At 40.6% G+C, this 26826-nt stretch overlaps 1 protein-coding gene and 1 pseudogene across 1 annotated transcript in view; both read right to left on the reverse strand.

Moving 5' to 3' along the window:
• Positions 1-26826, reverse strand: part of Ankdd1b (ankyrin repeat and death domain containing 1B) — a 62653-nt gene that overhangs the window by 33751 nt on the left and 2076 nt on the right. The window contains 4 exon segments of the mRNA XM_023564429.2: positions 73-177; positions 273-371; positions 13017-13115; positions 14395-14498. Of these exon segments, the coding sequence (XP_023420197.2) occupies positions 73-177; positions 273-371; positions 13017-13115; positions 14395-14498 (407 nt within the window).
• Positions 1-26826, reverse strand: part of LOC134478133 (zinc finger CCCH domain-containing protein 14-like) — a 46121-nt pseudogene that overhangs the window by 14117 nt on the left and 5178 nt on the right.

A 26826-nucleotide genomic window follows, 5' to 3' on the forward strand; every position in this document is an offset into this window, starting at 1 on the left:
GACCTGTGTTGAACGCAACGGCCTGGCACAAGGAGAAAACAGAAACTGGCCGGGGAGGGCAGGACGGCACACCTGGCCGCGCTGGCCCAGCTCCCGCAGGTGCAGGTCCCCGATGAGGTACTCTGCGATGTGCACGCTGTTGCTCGGCGCCGCGAAGTGGAGCGCATTCAGCCCGTCCTGAAGAGGATGGGAGGAAACGGGGGAATCACCCGTGGGCCATCCCCTCACTTCCCGGTGCAAGACACAGCGCAGACAGACAACATAGTACCTACCCGACCCGTGGCTCTCTGGTCTGCTCCAGCTTTAACTAACATGAGCAAGATCTCGAAGCTCCCCGACCAGGCTGCGAGGTGAATCACTGTCAAACCGTGCTTCCCCAAAAGATAAGAGGTGCATCTATCACACTGTGGGGCCGCAGACTCCTACCTCAGCCAGCCGCCACCTAGTTAATACCAGGCTTTTGAAAATTAAGAAATAGACGATTTAAAAATAGCAAAAATAATCAATTATGGCAAGGATACACATGGTGTGATGGTGCAGATCCATAATCTCTGCACTCTGGAAGGCTGAGGCAGGAAAATCACAAATTGCAGCATACCTTGGGCAGAATAAAAAATAAAAAGGGCTTGAAGTATAATTCAATGCAAGGGCTCTGGGTTCAATGCCCAGTACTGCAGATGGATGGCTGGATGGATGGAGAGATAGATGACGGACAAATAGTGATATCTCAGTTCTATATTTTATAAGTGGTTCTCAATCTGAAGAAAATAAAATGAAATGCTATATTTGCTATACTAAAAAAGCACACAAACAATAAATGTATTACAACAAAATCTAGACAATTATACTTTCTTAATTCAGAATTACTAAATTCAGAATTTATTTTCAATAAATAAGTGACTTTTTAAAGATGTCATTAATAAAGATGAGTGATAATAAAAAAAAGCAAGTAAACCAACAGAAAGGCTGGGCATGGTGGTTCATGCCTGTAATGCCAACCCTTGGGAGGCTGAGACAGGGTGATCACCATGAGTTCAAGGCCAGCCTGGTTTACATAGTGAATTCAAGGCCAGCCTAAACTACATCGCAAGACCCGATCTTAGTTACTTTTCTCATTGCTGAGACAAAATACCAGACACCCAAAGTTGAAAGGGAAAGCTTTGTTTGGTTCACAGTTATAGAGGTTTTAGTCCAGCTGCAGCAGATTCCAAAGCAGGAGAGCACTGCAGAGAACAGTTCATGGAAGACAAATGGCAGCAAAGCAAGCAAGAGGGCAAGACAAGCCTCTTTCTGTCTCTTACACTGTATCCAGGACACCAGCAGTAGGGCGGGATTAAGCACCCTTACTCCCTCCGAGCACTGCACCAGGAATCAGTCACACACTCTAGATCCAGCCACCTCTGAAAAAGCCCACCCATGGACTGCATGAGGCTGGGGGGGGGGGTCTATACACAGACATAATAGACCCTGTTGTAAATAAATACATAAGCAGAGCCACAGAAAAACGCACAAAGGGTGGTGTTCTTAAGGAATCAGAGAAAATGGAAACCATTATTTCAAAAACAATCTGGTTAATTCTATTTAAATGTTAATACGATCAGCAATCCCACTCCTAGGAATTTATCTCATAAAGCTTAACACTACATATACAAGGATGTTAATTTAACCCTATATACACCAGGACATTACATAAGACTGATGGACTATCAATTATTCATATCAAAGAATGTAAACATGCCAAAAAAGTATGTGTGTGTGTGAAAACTGAAAGCAAGGTATGTGCCCAGCGAAATGAGAATGTAAGTAAAACATGAAATAGTTGCATCATATAACCATCAAAATCAGGGAAGTAGGACTATAACACTGGACTTGAAGAGATTTCTATGAACTTTGCTAAATCTGGAAAATCAAATAGAAAATATCACATAATCACATTTTTATAAAAGATGCAATAAACAAAGCTGTTATGTATATATGTACTTGTCTATATAGGTGGATAGGTAGGTAGATATATTGACATAAATATGATTATATGAGCAGAAAATGAAATAAATACATCTCAGAGCACTAATTATGTTCACTAGAGAAGGGACACAAAAAAGAAAACTAGAAAAAAACAAGTTATAGAAAAAATCCCATTTGTATAGAAGCTTCCCTAAAGATTTCATTTATGCAAAACTCCAAGCTATGTGTGAATGTGTGTGCATACATGTGTGTAAAGAGCAGCAGTTGGACCAAAAGAGAGACTGGGATCATGATTTACTGGCCTGAGGGCTGCTGTGGACAACTGGACACTGAATTATGTACTGAATTAGTGGAGAAAATCGTGGAAGGACACAGCCAGCTGCCTACATTGGCTACTTCTGGAAGAGGGATTGGAGGAAGCAAAATGGAGCCGTGCCTTTTGCCCCAGGTCAGAGAACCCTGGAAAACACACACCGTGAGCAGTGCCTGAGGATCAAAGAGAACTGACCTCAAACTTGGTCCTTTCCTCCAGCAAATCTATGTCAGTGTGGCTAACACACAGCCCTCACATTCCGTACCTTTCAGTGCCTGTGTCTTCTCTCACCATTTTCTGTCAGATGTAACCCATTAGCTCTGCCCAGGTGCCCCTAAAACAAGCCTTCTTACACCCAACCGGTCTTTCCTAGTGGGCTGTGCTTGCGACCTAGGACACCAGATGCATAGGGTTGGGGTAAACAGAAAGGAGTGAGGGCGTAGAGAGCACTTCTATTTGTGAATTGTAGAAGCACTTGGCGTTTATTTTGGCTGCCCCAGGAACTGTGTCCTGTATTGTCTTACTCTCTGAAGGGTTCAGGCTACAGTGTGGAACAGCAAGCCCTGGATTACTGAGATGTAATTCTAAATTGGTGATTCTCAACTGGAGCCAGTCTTGTTTCCAGAGGACTTCTGGAAATGTCTCAGGAATGTTTATGGTCATGATTGGCATTCAGTGAGCAGAGGACCGGGATAGGGCTAAGTATCCCACAATGCATAGTAAGTCCCACAACACAGAATGATCTGGCCCCAAATGTCAGCAGTGCCACAGTTAAGATGCCATCTCCAAATATATATACCTATAATGGTTGATACATTGTACCAATCTGAGAAGTTTAATTATAAGTTTAATTAAGTGACTCAGCAGCTCTACATCCTGGGGTGTAAAGGACACGCCCTCCTGCTCTAGGATGTTCACTGTGTGAGCTTGAGAAGTTTAAAAGTTTAACTAAATGATTCAGCAGGGGGACACTTTGTAAACACCCTGAGCCTTTGCAAGAGGGCATGGAGACGGTGTGAGTGCTACCCCCACCAGGGCGCAGGTAGCCTCCTTAAAATATAAGGGAGGAAAAGAGGCTTGTTCCCCTTCCTTTTTTTTTTTTTTTTTTTCCTCTCTTGTTGCTTCTTCTGTCTTCTGCCTTGAACCATTGCCTGTGTGCCATGCCACCCTGCCTTGGGGCCAGCTGATTATGGACTGTAACCTCCATAAACTGTGAGCTAAATAAACCTTTATTTTTTTATTGGATTGGGCATTGAAAATTTTGTCCCAGTAATGAGAGAAAAATAACCAAAACAACACCCTATCAAATTTACACTTTCACTATCACACTATAGTGTGAATTAGTCAATTTCCATATTTACAAATGCAAGTATGAAGAAAACTTTAATAATCTCTGTACTTTTTTTAAACAAAGAATGACAATGTACAATGACTAGTTGAGAGTCTTCAAAATATGCTCTGCCCAAAATTTCACCACCTAATTCAGACATTCCTACAAATCATGCTCTATATTCCATAGTACTAAATCTGGTTTTTAGATAGGACCAACCATGAAAGACCTGAAATATTAGGACAGATAATAAGTTACATTTTGATAGGGGCTCTATCTTTCCCTAAGAGGTCATTCCTAGTTTCAAAGCATCCAACATTTAAACATTTCCAGGCACAATTCTAAAAATCCAAATGCTGGGAACTGGGAAGCAGCAAACAGCTGAAATCTCTGAAACCACAAATTCCCCTTGAGGCACTGCAGTTCAGTGACAATGAGTCACCACACTCAGGCGTGAACTTCCCCAGACAGAGCTAAATCAGACCGTCTCTGACTGTGGAACTGGTGGGCAGGTATCAGGGATCACATTTATGGTTAGCTCAGTTGCTCTGTGAAGTATAAAATTCCAGGCACTTACAGGCCGGCTGTATCCAGCAGCAGTCCAGTCATAGGTGCAAACAGTGACTTCCCCTGCAGAACGTGCACATTCAAGGAGCAGGAGCTCGTTCTCACCTATTGGCACCCCTTGCACTCCCTCCTGGGAGCTGCACCTGTGGTAAGAACCTCTCTTTATTGAGTCTGTGTCCTCCCGAGCTTCCGGATGCCTTCTTGCTGGAACCTGGAGGTCCTCAGTGACCAGGTCATCAGTTACCTGGCATGGAACTTTGTTACCTATTCACCCTTACTCCCCAGACAGACAGGAGTATCTCACAGCTGGAAGTGCACCTCACACCATTGTGTGTCATACCTCTGGGGGATCATTTTAAATCAGATTCTGATTCAGAAGGGAAGGTAGGACCTGAGACTCTGTCACCAACACTGCATAGGTGACTCTGGAAATTCTGGTCCTGGATCCACGCTTTGGACAGAAAGAACTTGTATCTCGTGGAATCCCAGGAACTCCTCTGGAGGCGCCTAAAGTTGAAAGGGCACAATGGTTATTTCCCTGCAAACATGTGCCACAATGCATAAAGCAGATCTGCACAGTCCATCCCAGGGCTGATCACTGGAATAAAGCAGCTGCCAGATCTGACCAAACCGTACTGCTTGAATTATGAAAAACATAATTGCGGACTGACACCATTGTGAATGATTCAATTCATTATGAAATACTTAGCAAAAATTTTAGTGAAACAAGTAAGAAAAGAGTGTATCAGGAATTACTGTATTTCTCACATGATAGCACTTCCATCTTACAAGGTGATAGCAAGAGATGCTCATGGTAGACACAGATGAGCTCCAGATTAGGCTACCTCCAATATTTGTTTAGAAGAGCCTCAAAGAGGAAGATCAAGAAAAGATGGTGGATAGATAACAACAGCTACAGAGGCTCTCTGAGATAGCCAGCTTAGATTCTAGGAATGATGTGGTGTGGGGAGTCCTAAGCAGAGGGACATATGCCCTGCTGACCCAGGAACGAACTAAGCTGAGAGAAACCAATTGGAAATGCAGTTCAGATGCTATGATTGGAACAGCTAAAGCTTGGTGCTGCCACTAGAACTCGAGGATTGGACTCACTGCTGCTGCTGCACCTGATTTGGTACAGCCTGGATAGCCTGCTATTTTCAACTCACTAGAGACACGAATGCTCTGAGAGCAGGAATCAGCAAACCGAGTTGAGAGCAGAGCTGGTGGGGAACCCTGCATCGACCTGCGGCAAGTGAGAGGAATAAAGACCTTCCCATAGACCAAGAGGCTCCAATAGAGGACATTTTGGGACCAGGCAGACTGGCTGGAACAGGGCGCTGCAGTGACTTCAGTCACATATTCCCCCTTCAAGCGAGATTGGTAAGGAGCACTTGACCTGGGTGACGCCACGGACTGAGGCCCAATAGGCTAGCCCAAACCAGGTTCCCTACGCCAGACAGTGCACTCTAATGCAGTGAAGCCTTCAGTAGGTTGACCTGGAGGGGTGGACCCAGTATAGGCTGCCTGGGTCTCTACCTCCTAGTACACTGCAGTGGGTGGGACCACCTAGTCAGCGCACTTCAGACAAACTGAAACCAACAAAGAAAGAAACTGGGCCTCCTATATATGCCTGTATAGAAGGAACAAAAAATATGAGAAGAGGAGGCAACAAGAAACGGCCCTCAGCCCCCAATCCTGAGAACACTGATCCAGGAAAGGCAAATGCAAAGGAGAATGAGAACAGAAAACAAGCAATATCAGGCATGGCATCAATAGACATAAAGCAATATCTTCAGGACCTCATAGAGGAGTTCAAAAGTGAAGTATTTAACCAAGTAAAGCAAGATATAAGTAGAATAGTTAAAGAAATGCTAAGCACCTCCCAAGAAAAAACAGATGATAGAAGGAAGAACAAAAAAAGGGGGGGGGATTGTTTGGTGGAGAAAATAAAAAAAACATAGAATACATGAAGAAGGTTCAAAGAGATTACCAGGACACTAAAAACTCTATTGAAAGCTGGCATAACAGCTTGAAAGAAACTAAAGTTAGATTAACTGAACTGGAGAACAGGTTTGTGGGAACCTGAAAGGGAACATGAAAGGAAAAACTTCTTAAAAATAACCAGGAAACAAGCAGTAACAATACAAAGGCTAGAAGATGACAAGAGGATCTATAACTTAAGAATAAAGAATGTGAATGAAGAAGCAGGGGTATAAACAAAGGAACTGCAAAGGTATTCACAGAAATAATCAAGGAAAACTTCCCATACATAGGAAAAGGAAAAGATGCTCAGATGTATGAGGCATACAGAACTCCAGCCACCTACAACCAAAACAGAACTACACCCAGGCATATAATAATAAAGATTCCAGAAATCCAATATAACAACAGAATATTAAAAGCTGTCAGAGACAAAAAACAGATCACTTACAAGGGAACACCCATCAGAATTACAGCAGACTTCTCAGCACAAACCATCAAATCTTGAAGAGCATGGGGCGAAATAATCCAAGCCTTAAAAGACAATAACCTCCAGCCAAGATTGAAATATCTTGCACAACTGTCCCTAGAAATTAATGGAGAAACAAGGTGCTTCCAAGATAAAGAGGAACTGGGGGAATTCACAACCACCAATCCAACTCTACAGAGAATACTACAGGACATTCTAAGGAGAGAGAAAAGTACCAGGATTCCAGAAACAGTGGCAGAAAGGTCACAATGAATGGAGCAGAAAGTGAAATGAAGAAGATAGACAACTAATGACAGAAAGAGAGCACAACAGAAATAAGGCAAAGAAGGTTGGATATAATTTCTAATATAGATGGCCTACATACACTAACTTAAGGGAAAAAAGAGAGAGTCGCAGGCAGAGTGGATCAAAAGGTAGGGTCCACTGAGAGGCTCTTTATAGGAAATACAATTAGCCTGAAGAAGGTTATATGGACCAAAATTAAATATGAGAAAATGGAACTCGACTTGATAGGGAATCAGAGAGTAATAGGGGTAACTAGACTAGTATTTATGGATAGGTTGAACAGACAGGCTTTAATAAATGAAGAAATATAACTAGAAATCCAGACCAGGAGTGAGAAAGTTTGGAAACACTTAGGTAAATAACAGGTTGCCCCCACCCCCAATACAAAACCATGAGTGTTGAGGAGACCCAAAAATACATAGTTTGTTCTAGGGGAGTAAAGGGGAGGAATAGTCTTCAAAAAAAACCCAGCAGAAGATATAGCGAATAGTGTATCAGAAATTAAAACCCCTATTACTTGCACCACTCTGCTTGGTTGGGACTTGTTCCATCATAATTTGTATACAAGCACTGGATCTGAGGGCACAGACAGCTGTCCTGAAGATATCAGGACATAGCACAGTGGTCATCTCTAATTTCCTAGTAACTCAATCAGGATCCCTGTATGACTTATACTGTTGTATCATGATTGATCTTAGTTAAATTTGACTTGTTTGAGTGCTGCTTATTATTGACAGATTTTATTCAAAACTGTTAGGTTGCTGGTATCACATTGAGGAGTATAGACAACTATACTGAAAATGACAATGATTCACCATGATATCCATTCTGATTTGATTACTATCTGTTTTTGTAGCTCTACACTATCTACAAAGTTGTATTTCTGTTAATTCTGTTATGTACTGATATGTTCAATTATACTTTATCTGATGATATAGCCAATTCTGTTGATGATAACAAGAAACAGCACAGTGACCATGGTAGAACTCCTTATACAGCAGTTTTATATGTCTTTTTAGTTTTATGTGTCTATAGGAAAATGTTTAGTTCTGTCTTGCTTTGTTCTGTTTCTCTGTCTAATATAGAAAAGTTAGAAATAGATAATACTCATGCTTGTGTAAAGCCATGAGAACTGATCTTATGACACATGACGAAATGAACAAATACTTTGAAGGAAAGAAAGGGGCACTGCAGTACCCACTGCTGATTCTGGAATGTTATGATGTGAAATCCAGCAATATTATTATTAATCTTTGTTCAGAAGGATTTTAATCTAGTAAGTTTTATTAGGTCTCAACATAAATGAAGATATGGATAAATGCGTACATGTCTAAATCTATAGGATTGATAGCCATAATATTTAGTTTTTGTTGGATAGTTGAACGAAACTGTTTGCAGTCTCCCTGGTTGAAATCCCATTTATATATTCCACTTTTGTATCTTGAACAACTATTTGTGGGGGGGAAAATATGTATACATCAATTAGTGATTTATTATTATTTCTTTTCTTTGAAAGTATGTACTATTTCTTCCCATTTTCTATTTTGTTTTGTCTTTCTTTAAATAATAATTTAAAAAAAGAAGAGTCTCAAAGAGAACACGTTGGTAAAATATCTCTTTATCATTTCAGAAATAACCTGCTTATGTGCTGACATAAGCCAGAGCTGAATGTAATACATTGGCAACATGGCAATCTTAGATATGCTGTATAGGAGAAAGATGCTACTCAACTCAGCCAAGGGCACACATGCATTTGTTGCACGAGGCTCTCTCTCTCTCTCTCTCTCTGTCTCTCTCTCTCTCTCTCTGTCTCTCTCTCTCTCTCTCTCTCTGTCTCTCTCTCTCTCTCTCTCTCTGGTTCTGGCTAAGATGGAGTAAGCACACTCCACTCCATCTCTCTCATGAATGCAACTAACATACATGCTTGAATAAAATTTAGCTATCTGAAGGCTCTGAAAAGTAAATGGTAGCAGGTGGCTAGGGACAGAAACTAGAATTCAGAGTATGAAAGATCCTGCAGTAAGTTACCTGTTTTTTTTTTTTAATTGTTCTTGTTTCTTACAAATGGACTCAAGTAGGCAGAAAGCGTCCCAGCACAAAACCTCTCTCTCCGGTCTAAAGACCATAAGAGGGTTCCTAAGGAGTAGAGCGGTGAGAGGAAACCTCTGCTTCCTTTCTTTGTTTCTGGCTCTGCCTGCTTTGGGGTGCTGAGTTTGGGGGACATGATTAGAGAGAGGAGGCACTCTGAGAAAGGCAGTGTGTAAAGTGTGTCCCGAGCACTGTTCAGACACTGACTCTTACCATCTGACAAAGGCTTGGAGAACAGAACCATCAACCATTGTGTAGACCAGGGCCCAGGCCTCACAGGTTCCTGGGACAGATCTAAATAGGACTGCAAAGATTTTGAAAAGCTGAAGTGACACTGAGAAAGCTGGCCATTTATATGCAAAATAAGGGAATGAATCTTGACATGCTTCTCCACTGAATTAAAATTAATTCAAAATAAACCATTGTCTTCACCTGTTTTGTGCTACTATGCCAGAATACCAGAGGCTGAGCAATCTGTAATGAATAGAAATGTATTTCTAGAGGCTGGAAAAATCCAAGACTGAGATTTTTCTTTTCACCATTGAGGTGAGAGTCTTTTTCCTGAATCCTAATATGATGGAAGGTATCACACACATGAGAGAGAGTGTTATGGTTTGTGTCTAAGTATCCCCCAAAGCCTCATGCAGTCACAAGAGGGACAGGCTTTTCAGAGGTGGTAAACTGATTGATTCATGGTCTAACGCTGGGATTAAGAAGGTAAGTACCCTACAGTCACCTGCATACAATTTTGTTGCCTTCCCCATCATGAACCATGTGCCACCCTACCTCGGAGCCAGCTGATTATGAATTGAAACTTCTACAAACTGGGAGCCAAATAAACTTCTCCCCCTCTAACTTTAGCCATTGGGTATTTGTCTCAGCAATGAGAAAAGTAACTAAAAGGGAAGGGAAACCACCTGGGAGAGAATCAGGAAGCAGTAGTTCTCTCTGTGAGTCAGCCAACACCCAGGCAGGAGAGAAGATCCCCACTCCCATCTCCCAAGCAACCTGCTGATTCTGAAGAATTCAGGCTGAGATGATAGCAACTGAAGTAAAGAAACAACTTAATGCTTATATTGTTTGATTGATTTTGCAGACATAACACCAGTAGTCTGAACATCTATTTAGAAGATAACAATATGGAATATGGTAACTATTGTGGATTTCCTACTATCTTGTTTTTGAAGTCCAATATCATTCTCATTGTCTTGTTTAATTTTGTTTTCTTTTATTCCCTTTAAAACACAAAAAAACTAAATAAAAATTTGAGAAGAAAAAAAGAGGAAAGGGCCTAAATCTGCCTCTTGATTCTATTTCTGTGGGTGGAGCGTTATGGCCTAGTCATCTGTTACAGGTCCAGCTCTTGACACTGCAGCACGGGGGCAGTGGGATGGACTTTCAAATGCACAAGCTTCAGGGACACATTCAAGCCATAAGGACCACAGATCCAAACATAACATATGACTTCAGATCTTTTTCTCTTTTTGGTACTGGGGATCAAACTCTTGACCTCACATTTGCCAGGCAGGCACTTGTGCTACTGAGCTATATCCCTAGTCCATTACTACACATCTTGTAGGAGAAAAATATGAGAAAACGTTATGACCTTTAGGCAAGTCATTCTTATGTAAGTTAGGCAAGTCATTCTTATGTATAACATCTAATTGAGATTTATATTTTTAAATGAGTACATTTTACTGCATCAAAATTAAAAACATTGACATTGTGAAAAACACTGAAAAGATGTGAGAAAGTCATAAAAATCGTACTCTTCACAAAGATCTTGTATCCAACTTACATAAAGAACTCACAATGAGAAAATGAACAACCTGAGTTTTAGAAATCTTCAAAAGACTGTCTGGGCCTGCAGTAAGGACAGAGTGCCTGTTTGGCATGTTCAAGGGCCTCAGTTTCATTCCCAGCATCACAGGTGGAAAAATCTACACAAAATATCACCAAAGAAGTTATGAAAATGGTTAACAGCACATTTCATTAATGATTAGAGAAATACAAATTAAAATCCCAGTGCAAGGCCTACACAAATGTTAGAAAGGCTACAGTTAAGGGGTAAAAATAAGTGTCCACACCAACTGCCAGGGAGGACGCAGAACAAGTGGACTCTCCTGTATCACTGCAGGATGGAAATGTCATGCGTCACGTGCACTCCAAAAAGGCCATGGTTAATTACATTTACACTTACTGTTTGACCCAGTAATCTCACTCTTTGGTATTTACTTAGTCTAGAGAAATGAAAACTTATACTTAAATTTATTTATAAATAGTCAAAAATTGGAAGCAGCCCTAACTGTCCTTCAAATGGTGAATGCATAAACGGTATTACATCTATAAACAAGAACAGTGTATGGTAATAAAAAGTAAGGAGTTCTTGACACATATGGCAATATGAGCATATGAGTGAACATTAGAGGATTTTGCTCTGTGAAAGAAGCCAGTCTCGAATTACATGCTGCTTTCAAGAAGGCAGAAACTATAGAAATCAGTGGCTACCAGGGCATGACAGGTTTAACTGCAAATAACAGTAGAGGACATCTTTGGGTAGTGTAACTCTTCTGATTTTTTTTTTCTTTTTTGGTGTTAAGGATTGAACCCAGGGCTTTGTGCATGCTAAGTTCATACTCTACTATCATATTATAGCCTCTTGCCCTTTGTTCTATCTTTTGATGGGGTAGTGGTTACTTAAACCTATATACTTGTTACAACTCATGGAACTGTATACCAAAAAAGAGAAGTAATGGTACAATATTTTAATTTAAAAATTAAAGTTAAACAAAATGATAATGTATCAGGCTCTCAATGATAAGAAGATGTTTGGCTAATCTGGTGTATTACCAATACATCTTTCTAGGCTAGTATGCAAAATAATCAAATTATACTTTCCAGAGAGGACAGATCCCTTAATTACTATAGTCAATAATACAAGTCATTATACTCACAGAGTTACAGTGCTTTTGGTGGTAATTTTTAATTTTGGTTTTGCTACATAATAATCTATTTTCAGGCTGATAGCAGAGCTATAAATTGTAGAAGGATGTCACTAGTGTTACAAGGAAAGACTCCCACCATCCTCAAGCCTACACCTTTCTTCACCAACAAAACCAAGGAAGGGACTAATTGGTCTAACCTGACTTTCTCTTCTGAAGCCCAGATTCTGTGAGACATGAAGGTAAAAGTACAGAACCTTATTCTTCAGGGAACCCCAGTCGAAGAGAAAATAATAGCTCAGTGGGTATCAGATGAAGAATTTAAATTTAAGAAACATTGTGGAATTGAGAACCAATAACTTAAGAGTAATCATCATTTCCTGTAACTGGAGATGAGAGACACAATCTTGGTTCTCCACTGCTGGTTTCTTTGTGCCATGATAAAATGTTAAATGAAAGTGTGGAAAAGAGATAAAAAATTTTCATGCTTGGTTTTAGTATCTCAGAAAAGAAATAAAGTGATTTTCAGTGAATAGCATGGTTTCTGGAATCCAGCAAGATAGATTCAAGTCCTTTCTCCATCTCTTCTTAGACACAGGTTTTTGGGGCAAGATATTTAATCTCTCTGTATCTCAGTATCCTCATCTGTAATTTAATATTATAATAAGAATTTCTTCCTAAGGTTGTTTGGGAGGAGGTGCTAAATGCCAAAGTAATAGTACTTATGTGTGGTACATAGTATTACTTACTAAAATCTATTTACTATCAGAGTCCATAGAGAAAACTCAAGATTTAATGGCCCTAGGATCACTTAGTTTCTGTCTCCCATGCACTAGACTATACCCTGGACAACTGTGTTACTCACACAAAGGTGTGCTCCTGGCTGTAAGGTCGATATGGGAGAATAAGTGAATGCCTACCACCTAGAATGGGTAAACAACCCAAAATGCACACTGCCGGTGGAAATGTTTTGTATGCATGCTAAGGAAAGCTGTTTGGAGTGATCTGTACTTTGGTTATGTTCTCACCCATTCCATCATATGCAGATGAACTTACCTTATCAGCAATATCCACCCTGGCTTTGTGATTCAGTAAGAAATTCACTGCAGAAAAATGATTTCCCCCCACTTCAAAATGCAGGGCTGTACGGTTCATCTGAGGAAACATAATGTGGGTCCTTAGTCATCTGGTTATTATTTAGCCTTTTAAGGATTCCTGGTTCAACAGCCATAATTTTCTACTAACTATTTTGATTATTAACTCAACTTTGCCTTTCCCTTTGAAAGTTGTAAGAGCTGTGTCCAGCAGAATCTTGCCTTCAGCAATGAACAGATGCATTTGAGGATGTGGCAATCTGAGAATTTTCATGGCAGGACATCCCCCAGGCTGAAGCCCTTGCATAAACCACCAGAGAGCAGACACAGAAACCCTGCAGATACAGACACTCTCTCACACACACTAACAAATGCACAACTGCGAAGCATCCTTCCACTGCAATAATGTGTGAAGTTAGACTCTGAAGGTTCATTTCCATGACCCTACTGTCTGGAACAGACAGGTTTTGCAGAGCTTGAATTTAGCCTATTTAAGAAGACCTCTCTAAGCCAGAACCAGAGGGTAACTCACTACAATGAATGTCTTAGTTTTTTTTTTAGCTTTTATGCAAATCACATAACCATGGGAACTTATTTCCAGGACCCACCTAGGGCCTTAGAAGGAAACTGGATAAATACAGATCCTGAAGCTCATGCTCCACGTAGCATTACATCCACTTCTGTACCACTCCACAAACTATTTAAGCACAGGCTCCAATCCGTTCACCTTGATAAATCTTAGCTTGAGGAGCCACCAGGAATTCACAAAAGCATGCAGTAGGGAATCTGCATTTCTGGCAGTGGGCTCTTCCCCAAAGCCTAGGCATCTGAAGAACAAGTGAGCACAAGTCGGTCTCAGGACAAGTCTCACCGCCCAATGTGTGGATGCTCTACATTTCAAAAGCAGTGAAATTAAAATCCACACACTCCTTTGGATTTTAAATTTGGAAAAGTCCAACCACAAAGGACATTCCTAGAGAGAAAATAACCCAGATTGTACAGCAAAAACTGCTCTCCCTTTCCAGAGTGTCTGAAGCCAAACTCACTCATAGGTCACGATCCTAGACCCAGCCCAGGCCAAACCCCTCCCGGACTCCACACAGATGCACCTAAAGACTTCACACTTTTCTTTTCATGAGATGAATTCAAACACCCACAGCCTTCTCTGCTGTTCAGTTCTACCTTAGCTTAAACACCCGCGAGCAACTAACAAAGGAGAACCCCACCACCACCACCTCTCAGCCAGCCATCTTTCCACTTTTTCCTCCTATTTCAGTTGACCTGTGCAAACCCAAGCCATCACCTGGAGTAGTCACATCATGTCTGTTACTTTTACTCACACTGTTCACAGCATTGATGTTAACCTTCTTTTCAAACAGCTTCTCCGTAAGAGCCAGATTATTGCTTTTAGCAGCATCCTGAAAGCTCTTCTCATTTGGCAGTACTGAAAGAAAACAAGCAAACATGACCAAGGGAAGTGAGGGGCCAAGGCGCAAGTGCAGTTCATGTGGCAAACTCTGCAACTCCAACAACACACAATGACAGCTTTGGGTCTTTTGTATTCTGCTATTCAAGACCTGAGAACTTGGCTTCAGTGTTTTACACAGCTGTGGTGTCAAGACATCCACCCTCTCCTCACACTGTAAGTGTTTTTATACCCTGGCCTCAGGCAAAATATGATTTCTGAGGGCCACCCTGAAGACAGACAAGCGGAGTGGGGCTCAAATCAGAGCGTGGCTATGGTTTCCCAGTTGACATTGTTTGCCAAAAAAAAAAAAAGTTTGTACAAGATTAGCCAGGGATGAGTCCAAGTGCTCATACATCTTAGTCAAGTGCTGTCTGCAGAACCTGGAGCATCCAGTCTACAGGAACAAAACCTGAAAACACAGCCTAGCACATACACAGGCTCAAAAGCTAAAGGGGATGCTCACGATTCACCCTCATTTACATGAAAGGAGATAGACATAGAGTCACACCGACTATGAGTGTCACATGCCCCACACATTCGCACTCCCATGGTGAGCTTTATGAGTCAGCAGAGGAGGTTTTTGTCAGGAGAGAGAGGGCTCCCAACTTGGGGAGATAAAAGCAGGAAGAATCAGCAATAGGCCACCTTAAAAAAGAAAGGCCCAGTGTGTTGCTGAGCAGTTGTTGGACGTTTCTTCAGCCAATGACCCTTCAGAACACTGGGGACCTTCAGGGAAGAAGACGGGCTAAACTGTGTCTAAGATTCACTCAGTAAAACCTTAACCCTGAGGAATTCTGAGTTTGGAAACAATGCCTTTACAAAAGGTAAGAAAGGAAAGCTGGGTGTAGCAGTATACCTCTGTAATCCCAGATACTCAGGAGGCTGAGGCAGGAGAACCACAAATTTGAGGATAGCCTGGGTGTCTCAGAAAATTAGTGAGATCCCACCTCAAAATAAAAAATAAAATTAAAAAAATGGGCTGATCCATAGGGGACAAAACTGAGGCATTTATATAGCTAAATGGATGGACCTTGAGACCATAATCATAAGTGAAATAAATCAGACATACATGTGTAAATATCACATTATCTTTCTGATGTGGGAAACCAAAATTGTAAGTAAGAACCAAAATGTACAATAAATATTGTGAAATAGAAACTTCAAAAGAAAAAGGGAACTGGGGCGGGGGCAGGGATGAAGGAAGTGAAAGAAAAATATCAGAAAAGAAAGATAAATAAAATGAAACCAGAGCTTCATGACCAGGGTGAGAAGGAGATTTGAAAGGCAGGGCTGGGGATGGAAACGGGGGAAAGGGAATCGAGACAACGTGGTGCCAATCAAAAGATCTAAATCAGAAAAAATAAAGTAAGAAAATATATTTTGATGGATCTTGGCAGATAAAAACAAAACAAAGCAACAAGAACAAAAACAAACCAAAACAATAAAAATGAGCTAGAATGTCGCACGCTCTGAAGGCCCTGGACTCAACCCCTAGGCCCACAGAACAAAACAAAAGAAAAACAGAAAACAATACAGAAGTTTAACTTCTCATAGACATGGAGGCTGAAAGTCAAAAGTCCATGTCAGCATTAAGGTACCTCCTCCTTCTGTTCCTGTTTCTGTTTTGAAACACAGTGCCACTCTATAGCCCAAGCTGGCCTTGAACTCGGGATCCACCTGCCCCAGTCTCTCAGACCCTGCAGTTACAGGCAGGCACTGCACACCTAGCCCAGGCCTCTTTTCTTGACTAATAGAAATGGAAATCCCCTTCCTCCCTCCCTGCTTTTCCATCGTTCTTTCGAGTGTGCCAGCATACAAATTTCCTCTTTAGGGACATCAGTCATACCAGTTAACTCCTGTCCCTGTAGCCTCATTTTGTCCTCATCACCTCATGTGTGTGTGCATGTGTGTTACTAGAGATTAAATCCAGACCTTTCACACTGAGCATATCCCCAGACTTTTATTTAATTTTATATTTTACTTTGAAACAGGTTCATTAAGTCACTAAGTTGCATAGGTTGGGATCAAAATTGTGATCCTCCTGCCTCAACCTCCCACAAGGCTGACATAATAGGTAACCATGCTGGGCTAAATTGCTGTTGTTTAAGCCACCTAGTCTGTGTTCTTTGTTATAGCAGGCTTAGCAAAGAAATACAGAATTATATGCTTATCCTATCGCCTGGATCACTCTCCTCCTCCCTGGTCCTTATTCTTGTCACTATTCTGGGTGACCTCAACATTGATGTTATGATGACTGATGACTATCCAACCTTTCAGCCTCCTGGTTCCCTGACTCCTTCACCTCTAATTTTTTTTTTTTTTTTGTACTTGGAATTGAACTCACGATCTTGCATTTGCCAGGCAGGTGCCATGCCACTGATCTGTATCCCCACCCCACCCCCAATAATTTTTTGCCCATCTAATCTCAACCCTCCAACTTCAGGGATGGATTCCATCCAGTCAATACACAAACTACACTGCCTTTGAGATCTTCACTCTAACAACCCCATCCTCACCACTACTTGTTCAGTAAGCTCTCTTGCTCGAGTTCTCCAACTCAAGAAATTCCAAACCCTCATCCACTCCTAGCCACTGTTGTAGCAGTCTCTCATATTATTTATTCCTGTGTCCTTAATTCCCTTCCTTTCCTGTTTCAGTTCCACAGTGTTAGTCTTTTGTGCTGCAAGAATACACAGTGTTTTAAAACATAAGACAGATAACCTAATGTTAGTCTTCTGTGCTCAGAACAAAATATCTGAAACTGAGTCATTTAAAAAGACAGATTTTATTTCTCAGAGTTCTGCAAGCCTGTAAGTCCAACATCAAGATGCTGGCAGATTAAGCTGCCTGGCGAGAGCACGCTCTGCTCCAAACGGGCAGGTGGGGCCGTGGTGCTAATGCTGGAAACCTTCACATCACAGAATGGGAGACGGCAGAAAGCACACTCCTCTGCAGAGCCATTGAGAAAAGATGCTAATCTGTGGGTCAAAGCTCTTGAGACTCAATCACTTTATAGAGGCCACATCCCTTATGAACACAGAGACCATAAGCACACTCTTGGAACCACATGGAAGCACATGGCTAATCTATGTATGAAGTCCTTTTATCCTCCCACATTGCTTTTTTCCTCCATCAAACTAGTGGTCAGAATCTTAATTCTGAGGTTAAATCCAACTGCTATATGCTTAACTGCTGTACCCAAGAGCTAACTGCTACTGGAGAAAAACATGCTATAATACACATCGCCAGTGTTCATCTATTCCCCTTCTACCTGGACTCATGGATAAGCCACCCAGATTGGATGCATCAGGAGATGTTGGAGACACTATGAAGCATCTCTGAACAGGATTTAAATTTTACTAATTGGCTTTCTATGTTTATCTGTCCTAGGCCCCTTGCCTGGTGACAGGAGCTGATTCATAGTAAGTGAACCTCTATGAATCACTGGTCCTGGCTGAGGCCTGTAGTGGCCTGTGAGGCCAGAGATACCTCAAAGAGCAAGATAAGGCCAAAGCTAAAGACACTTGGCTCCTACCCCAATTAACAAGGTAGAGACTGCAGCTGCAAAGGTTACTACTATAGTCTCACTTCTACCCTGTCTTCATGATAAGACAGTGCTCCTGAATTGACTTGATTCATTACTTGGAGACATCCTTGAAGTGACTCCCAGGGTCCTGCTCATTGCCTGTGCTTTCCTCAGTTTCCCCACCTTTTGTTCTTAGTCCTAATAAAAGTGGGCTGATCCAGAGAAGTCTTTGTCTTAGCCCTCAGAGTTGCAAGCTCAACTAAAGGGTTTTTTGATCCTCCTGGAGCCCTAAAAAGTCATACAATTTATTTCTTTTTATTTAACCTCCACTGCACACTGGTTTGGAAGATTGGGGATCTAGGTCAGGACCCAAAAAGGAGAGACCTGGCCAGTGGGTTGGAAGACGTGACCCACTGGCACTTTGGGGCCCATCAGTGAGAAGCTCTATGACAACTTCTAGGCCTCTCTTCTCTGTCTTGTCAACCCTGGAAGCCATGTATTTCAACAGAGGGATCTCGAGATGGCATATTCCTATCAGCCTGATGCTAGGGACAATTCTTCATGGGCTTCTCACATTTCTGCACATCTTACGATCAGAGGTATTGATGAGATTTATTTTTGATTATCTTTCTGAGGGCCTCTGAAGGCGGAACAGCTGTGGAGGACAGAGATAAGGTCTTTTTCTGGTTCAAAGGGCAGGTTTGCTTCAGCCTGGGAAGATATCAGAAGCAAGTCACATTTACTGCCCATTGAAAAGCCTTAAGTTTCCCGAGAGCAGGATTCTTCTGTGACACAACCCACTTTGTGGACAGTTGTCACCTGCCAGTCTTTACACATCCCCTGCAAACTGGGGTTTGGGGAACAGACACAAATGTTATCACCCTGGCTACTGCTATTGCTATGTGCAAAATCCTTCATTTCTGACCCAGAAGTACCTTTGGCCATTGTCTACCTCATCACAGTCAGCTCACTTGTTCATTTGCCAATAGGGTAAAAAGTCCTTGACCGTCTATAGTCCTTGACTGAGATGGAACCCTCCCCAAGCCATTTTGGACTTGCTCTATGAACAGAGAATGTATCTTGGTTATTTTTGGTCACTCAGACTCAGGGGTTATTTGTTCTTGCAGGAAAAGCTAGTTTATCCTGACCAATACACATACTAATGGGTCTCTAAAATATCCACTTATCTCAAGTAGCATCTCAGCACTTCATGTGTTCTAATATATTTCCCTTGTCCTTTATTTTCCAAAAATTCATGTCTTTTATATTCTACTATCTTACTTTATTGCTGTGCATTTTTTTTTTTTGAGACAGAGTTTCACTATGCAGTTCAGGCTGATCTGGAACTTGAAGCAATCCTCCTGCCTCAGCCTCCCGAGTGCTGGGATTATGGCATGCACTACCACACCTGGGCTGCTCACCAGTCTTATCTGGCTCTTAGCTTGATAACACAGTCTCTGAGTAAAAACAATGGGACTAGAACTTCCACATCTTTCCACTATTAAATCTATCAATCTACCTTCATTAAATCCACAAAGGTTCTGCTTCTTACTGCTGCTCTGAGTGATGCATTCCTATGTGTACGCTCCACATGGACTCTGGACCCCATTTCCTCCCATCCTTCCCGTGATGTCCTGAGGAAGTCTCTGGAAACCATGCTCTCCACCCTCTGGATCACTTAGTTCTCCTCAGTGGATACAAAGGTGCTGTGACACCCAGTGTAAACCTTCCCTTCCAACAAATACTTCATTTTTCAACTCTCTATTATCACAAGCTTCTCATAAGTGTCATTATCACAACACTTCTCATAAGTGTTGCACTGGCTGTCTCTATTCCTTCAGCTAACTGTCTCATCTCAATGTGCATCCTCAGACATCTTTCTTTCCATATCAGAACAACTGCCAAGGTCCAAACTCCAGTCATGACTGCTCTGCCATGTGGCTGAACTCTTGGCATATTTTGACACCAAGGACCACAATCTCCTTGTAACATATTCTTCTTTGGTCTTCTGTTAAAACATTTGTTAGTTAGGCACTCATAGCCCCAGCTACCAGGGAGGCTGAAGCAGGAGGATCATTTGAGCCCAGGAGGTTAAGGCCAGTGTGGGCAACATATAGAGATCTCCATCCCCAAAGAAACAAACTAAGAAACAGAAAACATTTGTTTTCCAATCTCTTTTACTGATTCTTCTTCTTCTGCCCCATTTACAGTTTTGGAGTGATCTAAGGCTTTTGTAAAACAACTTGATACAGTAGGCATTATGATTGCCATCTTATGGATGAAGAAACTAAAATTTAAAAATGTTAAACTAACTGCTTATGTCAACCATAATTAGTGATCAAACATCCTGATTTCAAATCCCAAGCTTACAATCACTCCACATGTCCAGAGTGTGAGTTGAGGGCAGACTGCTGCGCAGACAACCAAAACACCCACTCTTTCTCATACTTTAGCTGATTCATTCTGCTTAGCCGTCTGTAAGTTCCCTCTCCCGGTTCCCAGACAGCTCTGTCCCCAGCTGGCTGTCCTGCATATTGACCTGACAGGATGCAACAGATCCTGGCCTCTTTTTGGTGTGCACCCAAGACCTTACTGTATCCTGAAATATGACACAGATACTATTCTGTTCCTAACTTTGAATATTGCCTCTTTCCTGCCACAATTGATAAGAAAAATGAATTCTGGAGCTATAAAAGTCTCATGATTCATTAAGTCAGCAGTTTCTAGCTCTGGCTCTGAGATCAACCAGAGGCCCTCCCCCACAACTCCAAAATCCACGTCAGGTTCTCAACCCAAGCTCTAGGAGCTCAAGATGTCTAAAGACGCACCCACAATTTACTAACAGTATAATGTTATAATTCTGAAGTTTAGCATCCTAACTTCTGAAAAGATTATAAAAACTATTTCCACTGCTGTACAGGAACTAGCTCCTATTAAGCTCCAAGAGCTGAATGTGTGTGTATCTTCACAACTCTGTATTCAATGACATCACACCATAGCTTGAAACCAACAACAGGAAGCTAACAGAATATAAACTGGAAAGTGAGGACTTTCCAGTTCCAAATCCACAAAACTGCAGGACAGCTAGGAGTTAAACATTTCCCAGCACACCACTGTCTATTTTCCAGCAAGCAGAGCTCAGAGGTGAGATTATGATACAGACAAATCACAAACACCAGTTTTCAGCTTAGCTAAATACTTCTAGGAGTATTTACAGCATATGCTTTCTTCAGTTGTACACATAATATCAGGGAAAAGTTAAATGCTTAGCCAAACAAACACTGAACTATTTGAGGATCAAAAATTCCAATGCCTGAGGCTGGGGATTTAGCTCAGTGGCACAGCGCCTGCCTTGTAAGCAGGCAATCGTGAGTTTGATCCCTGGTACCGATAAAAACTAGAAAGACAAAAAAAAAAAAATTCCAATGCCTTCAGGAGCTGGGAAGGTATAAGAAATGAAGGTCAGAATAGAAGGGACTTCACTGAGCTAAAATTAAGTCCAAGCTCCCTCCCTGATACACTCTAGTTCCCGCATAAACGATATCACTGCTGAAAACTCATACCTGACCATACAACCACTTTCCCCACCACTCTCCACCTCATGCCCTACTTCATCTTTTCTTCATATCATTTCATATCACATTATTTGACATTATATATTTGTTCAATGTTTGTTTCCTTTACCAGGATACAAATTCAATAAAGAAGCTTGAAATAATGCTAATGCCTAGTGCTAGAAGGTGTTTAGGAAATACTTGTTAGGTGGACAGACATACAAATGGAGGGATGGACGAGTTGATAAGCAACTAAAAACTCCAGAATATTGCCAAGACAGAACATAGGCCCATGATTATCAGATCTCTTTGTCTTTTAATTGGCTCGTGGATCAAAAAGGAGGTTTTAAAGTAAGTTAGAAAATATCTTGAACTGAATGAAAATTAAAATAAAATATGTGAAAATGTATGAGATGCAGCTAAAGAATGCTTAGAAAAAATTTACAGCCTTACAATGACTGCATTAGAAGATTCCCAAACTAATAAACGAAGCTTCTATATTAACAAAGTAAAAGAAAAAAACAAATAAAATTAAAGCAAAGACCCAATCCAAAAATGAACATTTGAGATTAAACATGCACTTCTCTGATGAAGAAGTACAAATGGCAAACAAACACACGAAAAATGTTCAACATCACTGGTCATTCAAGAAATACAAATTAAAACAACACTGAGATTCCATCTCATTCCAGAAAGAATGACTATCTTCAAGAAATTGACCAATAATAAATGCTAGCCGGGCTGTGGGGGAAAAAGAACGCTTTTCACTGTGGGTGGAACCACTGTGGAAATCAGTGTGGAGATTTCTCAAAAGCCTATGATTAGAGGTCCCATTTGACTAATTTATACCCTTTCTGGATATCTTCCCAGAAGAATTAAAAAGTATACCAGAGTGGTATTTGTGCACTCATGTTTATATCAGCACAATTTGTAATAGTTAAATCTTGAAAACAACACAAATGCCCATCAAAGGAGAAACAGATTTTTTTTAAATGTGATATTTCTATACAATGGAGTACTATTCAGCTATAAAGAAGAATAAACTCAAGGCTTTTATAGGTAAATGGATGCAACTTGAGACCATACTTGTAACTGAAATAAATCAGACTCGCATGTGTAAACATTGTATTGTCTCCCTGGTTAAGAAATTGAATGAGTAAGATCTAAAATCTACAAATAGGTATTGTAAAAGGGAAACAAACTGCTCAAAAAGAAAAATCAACTGGGATGGGAGAAAAAAAAAGATGAAAAGGTGAAAGAATAAATACACACACACATATGCAAGATAGCTAAGACAGTTATACTGTAGACAGTTTCTAGTTCATTGAATAACAGTTTGTGCTTGCATTGTTTGACCAACTTTGCATGCCTATATCTTGTAATCTGAGCAATCACTTTGAAAATTACAATACACAATATTTTAGCCACTATTAATTTGCTATTATCTTGTTTTAAAACTCTACATCACTGTTTTTATTGCTTTTTCTCTTTAAATTTTTTTTTTAAAAACTAAAGCAAGCAGGTCTAAGAAAACAAAGGCCATGCCAGTGATCAATGGAATTGAAAACCAAAAAGCAGCTGGGCATGGTGGCTCACGCCTGTAACCCCAGCACTCAGGAGGCTGAGGCAGGAGGATTGTTGCAAGTTCAAGACCAGCCTGGGCTACAAAATGAGCTCAAGGCCAGCCTGAACTGCATAGGGAGACCCTGTCTCAAAAAGACAAAAAAAAAAAAAAAAAAAAGAAAACCAAAAACCAACAGAAAAAAAAACCAATGAAAACAAACACTGCTTATTTGAAAATATTAATTAACAAATAAACACTTGGCCTCACTGATCAAGAAAAAAATAGAAACCCAAATTACCAATATCAGGAATGAAAGAGGGTTTATCTCTACAGACCCTACAGCCATTAAGGGATGATAAAAGAATATTCTGAACAACCCCACCCACAAAATTTCAGCAATTTCAATTAAACAGAAGAATTCCTTGAAAACCATAACCTACTGTAATTGACTTGAGTATACTGATAAGCTAAATAAATCTACAGTTATAAAGAAACTGAATTTATAGTTTAAAATAGTCCAGAAAAGAAATCTCTGTCCTCAAATAGTTTTATTGTTAAATTTTACCAAACATTTAAATAGTCTCCACAATCTCTTTTAAAAAACAGAAAAGAGGGAACAGAGATATAGCTCAGTGTCACAAATGCCTGCCTGGCAAGTGCAAGGCCATGAACTTGATCCCTTGTACCAAAAGGAAGAAAAAAAGAAACTCAAACAAACAAAAAAGCAAGAAACACTTCCCCATGCATTTTATAAGACTAGCACTTCCCTGATTCTAAAGTCAAACATATTACAAAAATACAAAAGTTCAAACCAATATTTCTCTTGAACAGAATACAAAAAACTTCTCAAAAAGGTATTCAATCCAATGTTATATAAAAATGTATAATAAACCATGACCAAGTAGGGTCTATCCTGAAAATGCAAGATTGGTTCAGTTTTTGAAAATCAGCCATGTAATCTATCATTGTAACAGCATAAAAAAGAAAAACTATGTAATCATATTAATTGGTGCAGAAAAGTTTTTTTTTTTTTTTTTTTTTTTTTTTTTTTGTCTTTTTCCTTTTTATCGGTACTGGGGATCAAACTCACGACTGCCTACTTGCAAGGCAGGTGCTTATGCCGCTGAGCTAAATCCCCAGCCCCAGAAAAGTATTTTTAAAAATTCAACACCAAGGCTGGGGATTCAGCATGAGGTCATGAGTTTAATCCCAGGTATAAAAAAAATATATATTCAACACCCAAACCAGGCATGGTGGCACATGCTTGTTATCCAAGCACTTGAGAGGCTGGGGCAGGAGGACTGCCATGAATTCACAGCCAGCCTGAGCTACATAGGAAGTTCAAGGCCAGCCTGCTCTACAAAGCAAGACCCTGTCTTAAAATAAATAAATAAAATTCAACACCCATTCACGATTTAAAACAGCAGCAACAACAAAACACCTTCCTTAGCTAACTGAGAATGGACGGGGAGTTCTGTAACCTGATAAAGGGCCTCTACAAAACCCAACAGTCAATGTCATAATCATAAAAAGTCTGAATGTTTTCCTTGTCCCTAAAAATAAAAAGACTTTCATGACTCCTTTGAATACTGTGTTGAAAGTCAGTGCTATCATAGGCACAGTAAGTAACAAAGCAAATATGAAGTTGTACAGATCGGAAAGAAACTGAACCGCCTTAGTCTAGTTCAGAGAAGCTGATTATGTACATATCACAATCCAAAGCAATGCGCAGAACAGCTGTGGAACTCATAAATGAGTTTAGCAAAGATGCAGGACACAAGCTGAACACATAAATGTCAGTCAAATTTCTGTTTACTGGCAACCAATAAATGAAAATGAAATTTAAAAACCACAATTGATAAAAAAAAACTTGCTTATAAACCAAACAAAATATGTAGTTTCTGTATACCAAAAAATATAAAATGGTGATGAAAGAAATCAAAGAAGACTTAAATGAAAAGTCCACAGATTGATAGGCTCAACATCCTAAAGATACCAATATTCTCCTTATTGATCCACAGATTAAATGCAATAGCAAGCAAATTCCAGAGGCCCTTTTGAAGCTACAGCCTGATTCTAAAGTTTATAAAGAGAAGCAAAGGAACCATTTTGAGAGGCCCAAAAAATTTTTAAAAAGAATAAAATTGGAGGAGTCACGTCGCTCACTTTTATTTTAAACCTCTAATAATCAATATGGCAGGGGATTGGCAAAGAGAGGGATCCATAGATCAGTAGAATAAAATATAGATTATAGAATAAGCCCACACAAATATGAACAATTAATTTTGAATGGTTTTCAAACTTTGAAAACAGAAAGACAACAAATGTTATTTGAATAATTAGATATCCATATTAAAAATATGGGCCTTGATGTATACTTCATACCTAATACAAAATATATATTAGGTATAAATTTAAAGCACAGAACAATATATTTGTAGACAAAAACATAGCCTTTGTTTAACCAAAGGGTTCCTAGACATAGCATGACAGTAAGATCATAAAAGGAAAACTGACAAATTGGACTTCATCAAAATGTAAAACTTTCCCTCTATGCAAACGATTATTAAGGGAATAAAAAGATTAGCTACAGACCAGGAGATGTTGCAGATCACACATCTAACAAATAATGCATACTGAGTTTTCAAAACTTAACAGTATGAAAAGAACGCAGGCAGATAGAAAAGCCATCAATGGAAGAAAGAGGAACAAAAGGTGATCTAGATGGTATCTCAGAGCTCGCAGCAATGCCAGTTTAAACTACTGTGAGCCACCAAAGTGCAGCTGGCTACAGTCACAACACAAACATCCCAACAAGACCAACTGCAAATGTCTTTCCGAGGGCATTGAGACCTCGCATGAGCTGGCTCTGCCGACTTCAGTGTCTCAGCTTTGCTTTATGGTGACCAAAGACCCAACACAAGCAATTTAAACACAAAGATTTGTTCTGGCTCACAGTTCCAGTCCATGGCGGTAAGCAGGGCAGTGGTGGCACAGCACGTAGAGCGGACGTGGCGGACAAGGCCTTGTGGCAGCAGGGATGTGAGAAGAGAAAGGCAGGACTGAGCCCTTTCCAAAACCTCAAGGGCCTAATTTCCTTCTACCAGAACCCCGACCTCCCCCACATACACACAACCATCAAAGGTTCCTACTGCCCACAGCACCAGGCTTGGGACCAAACCTTCAGCACAGGGCCCCGTTCGGGAGGTTCACCTCACACACCCAGACCCTCTGACACTCTCCTTTGCTCTTCTCTCTACTTCCTCTGCTCCTTCCAGGTTGGTCATCTTCTTCTTATAAAATACATCAACTTGAGCCTGGAAATACAGCACTTTGGGAAGCAGAGGCAGCAAGACTGCAAGTTAGAGTCCAGCCTAGGCAATTTAGCAACTTGGGAGACCCTGTCTCAAAAAATTAAAAAAAAAGGGCTGCGAGGTATAGCTTAGTGTGAAGGCCCTGGATTCGATTCCAAGTAATGCAAAAACAAACAGAGCCTGGGATACAGCTCAGCAGCACAGCACCTGCCTGGCAAGTGCAAGGTCCTGAGTTTGATATGTGATATCAAAAAAAGTGAAAAATAAACAAATCATTTCCTTCTTTCCTTGCATATGTTGGATTGCTCCTTATTACGATTTTCCACCTGAGTGTCCCATGGTTGGT

This window comes from Cavia porcellus, unplaced genomic scaffold, assembly GCF_034190915.1.
Source record: "Cavia porcellus strain 051 isolate PalLab524CR breed Dunkin Hartley unplaced genomic scaffold, mCavPor4.1 scaffold_11, whole genome shotgun sequence".
Taxonomy (NCBI): Eukaryota; Metazoa; Chordata; class Mammalia; order Rodentia; family Caviidae; genus Cavia; species Cavia porcellus.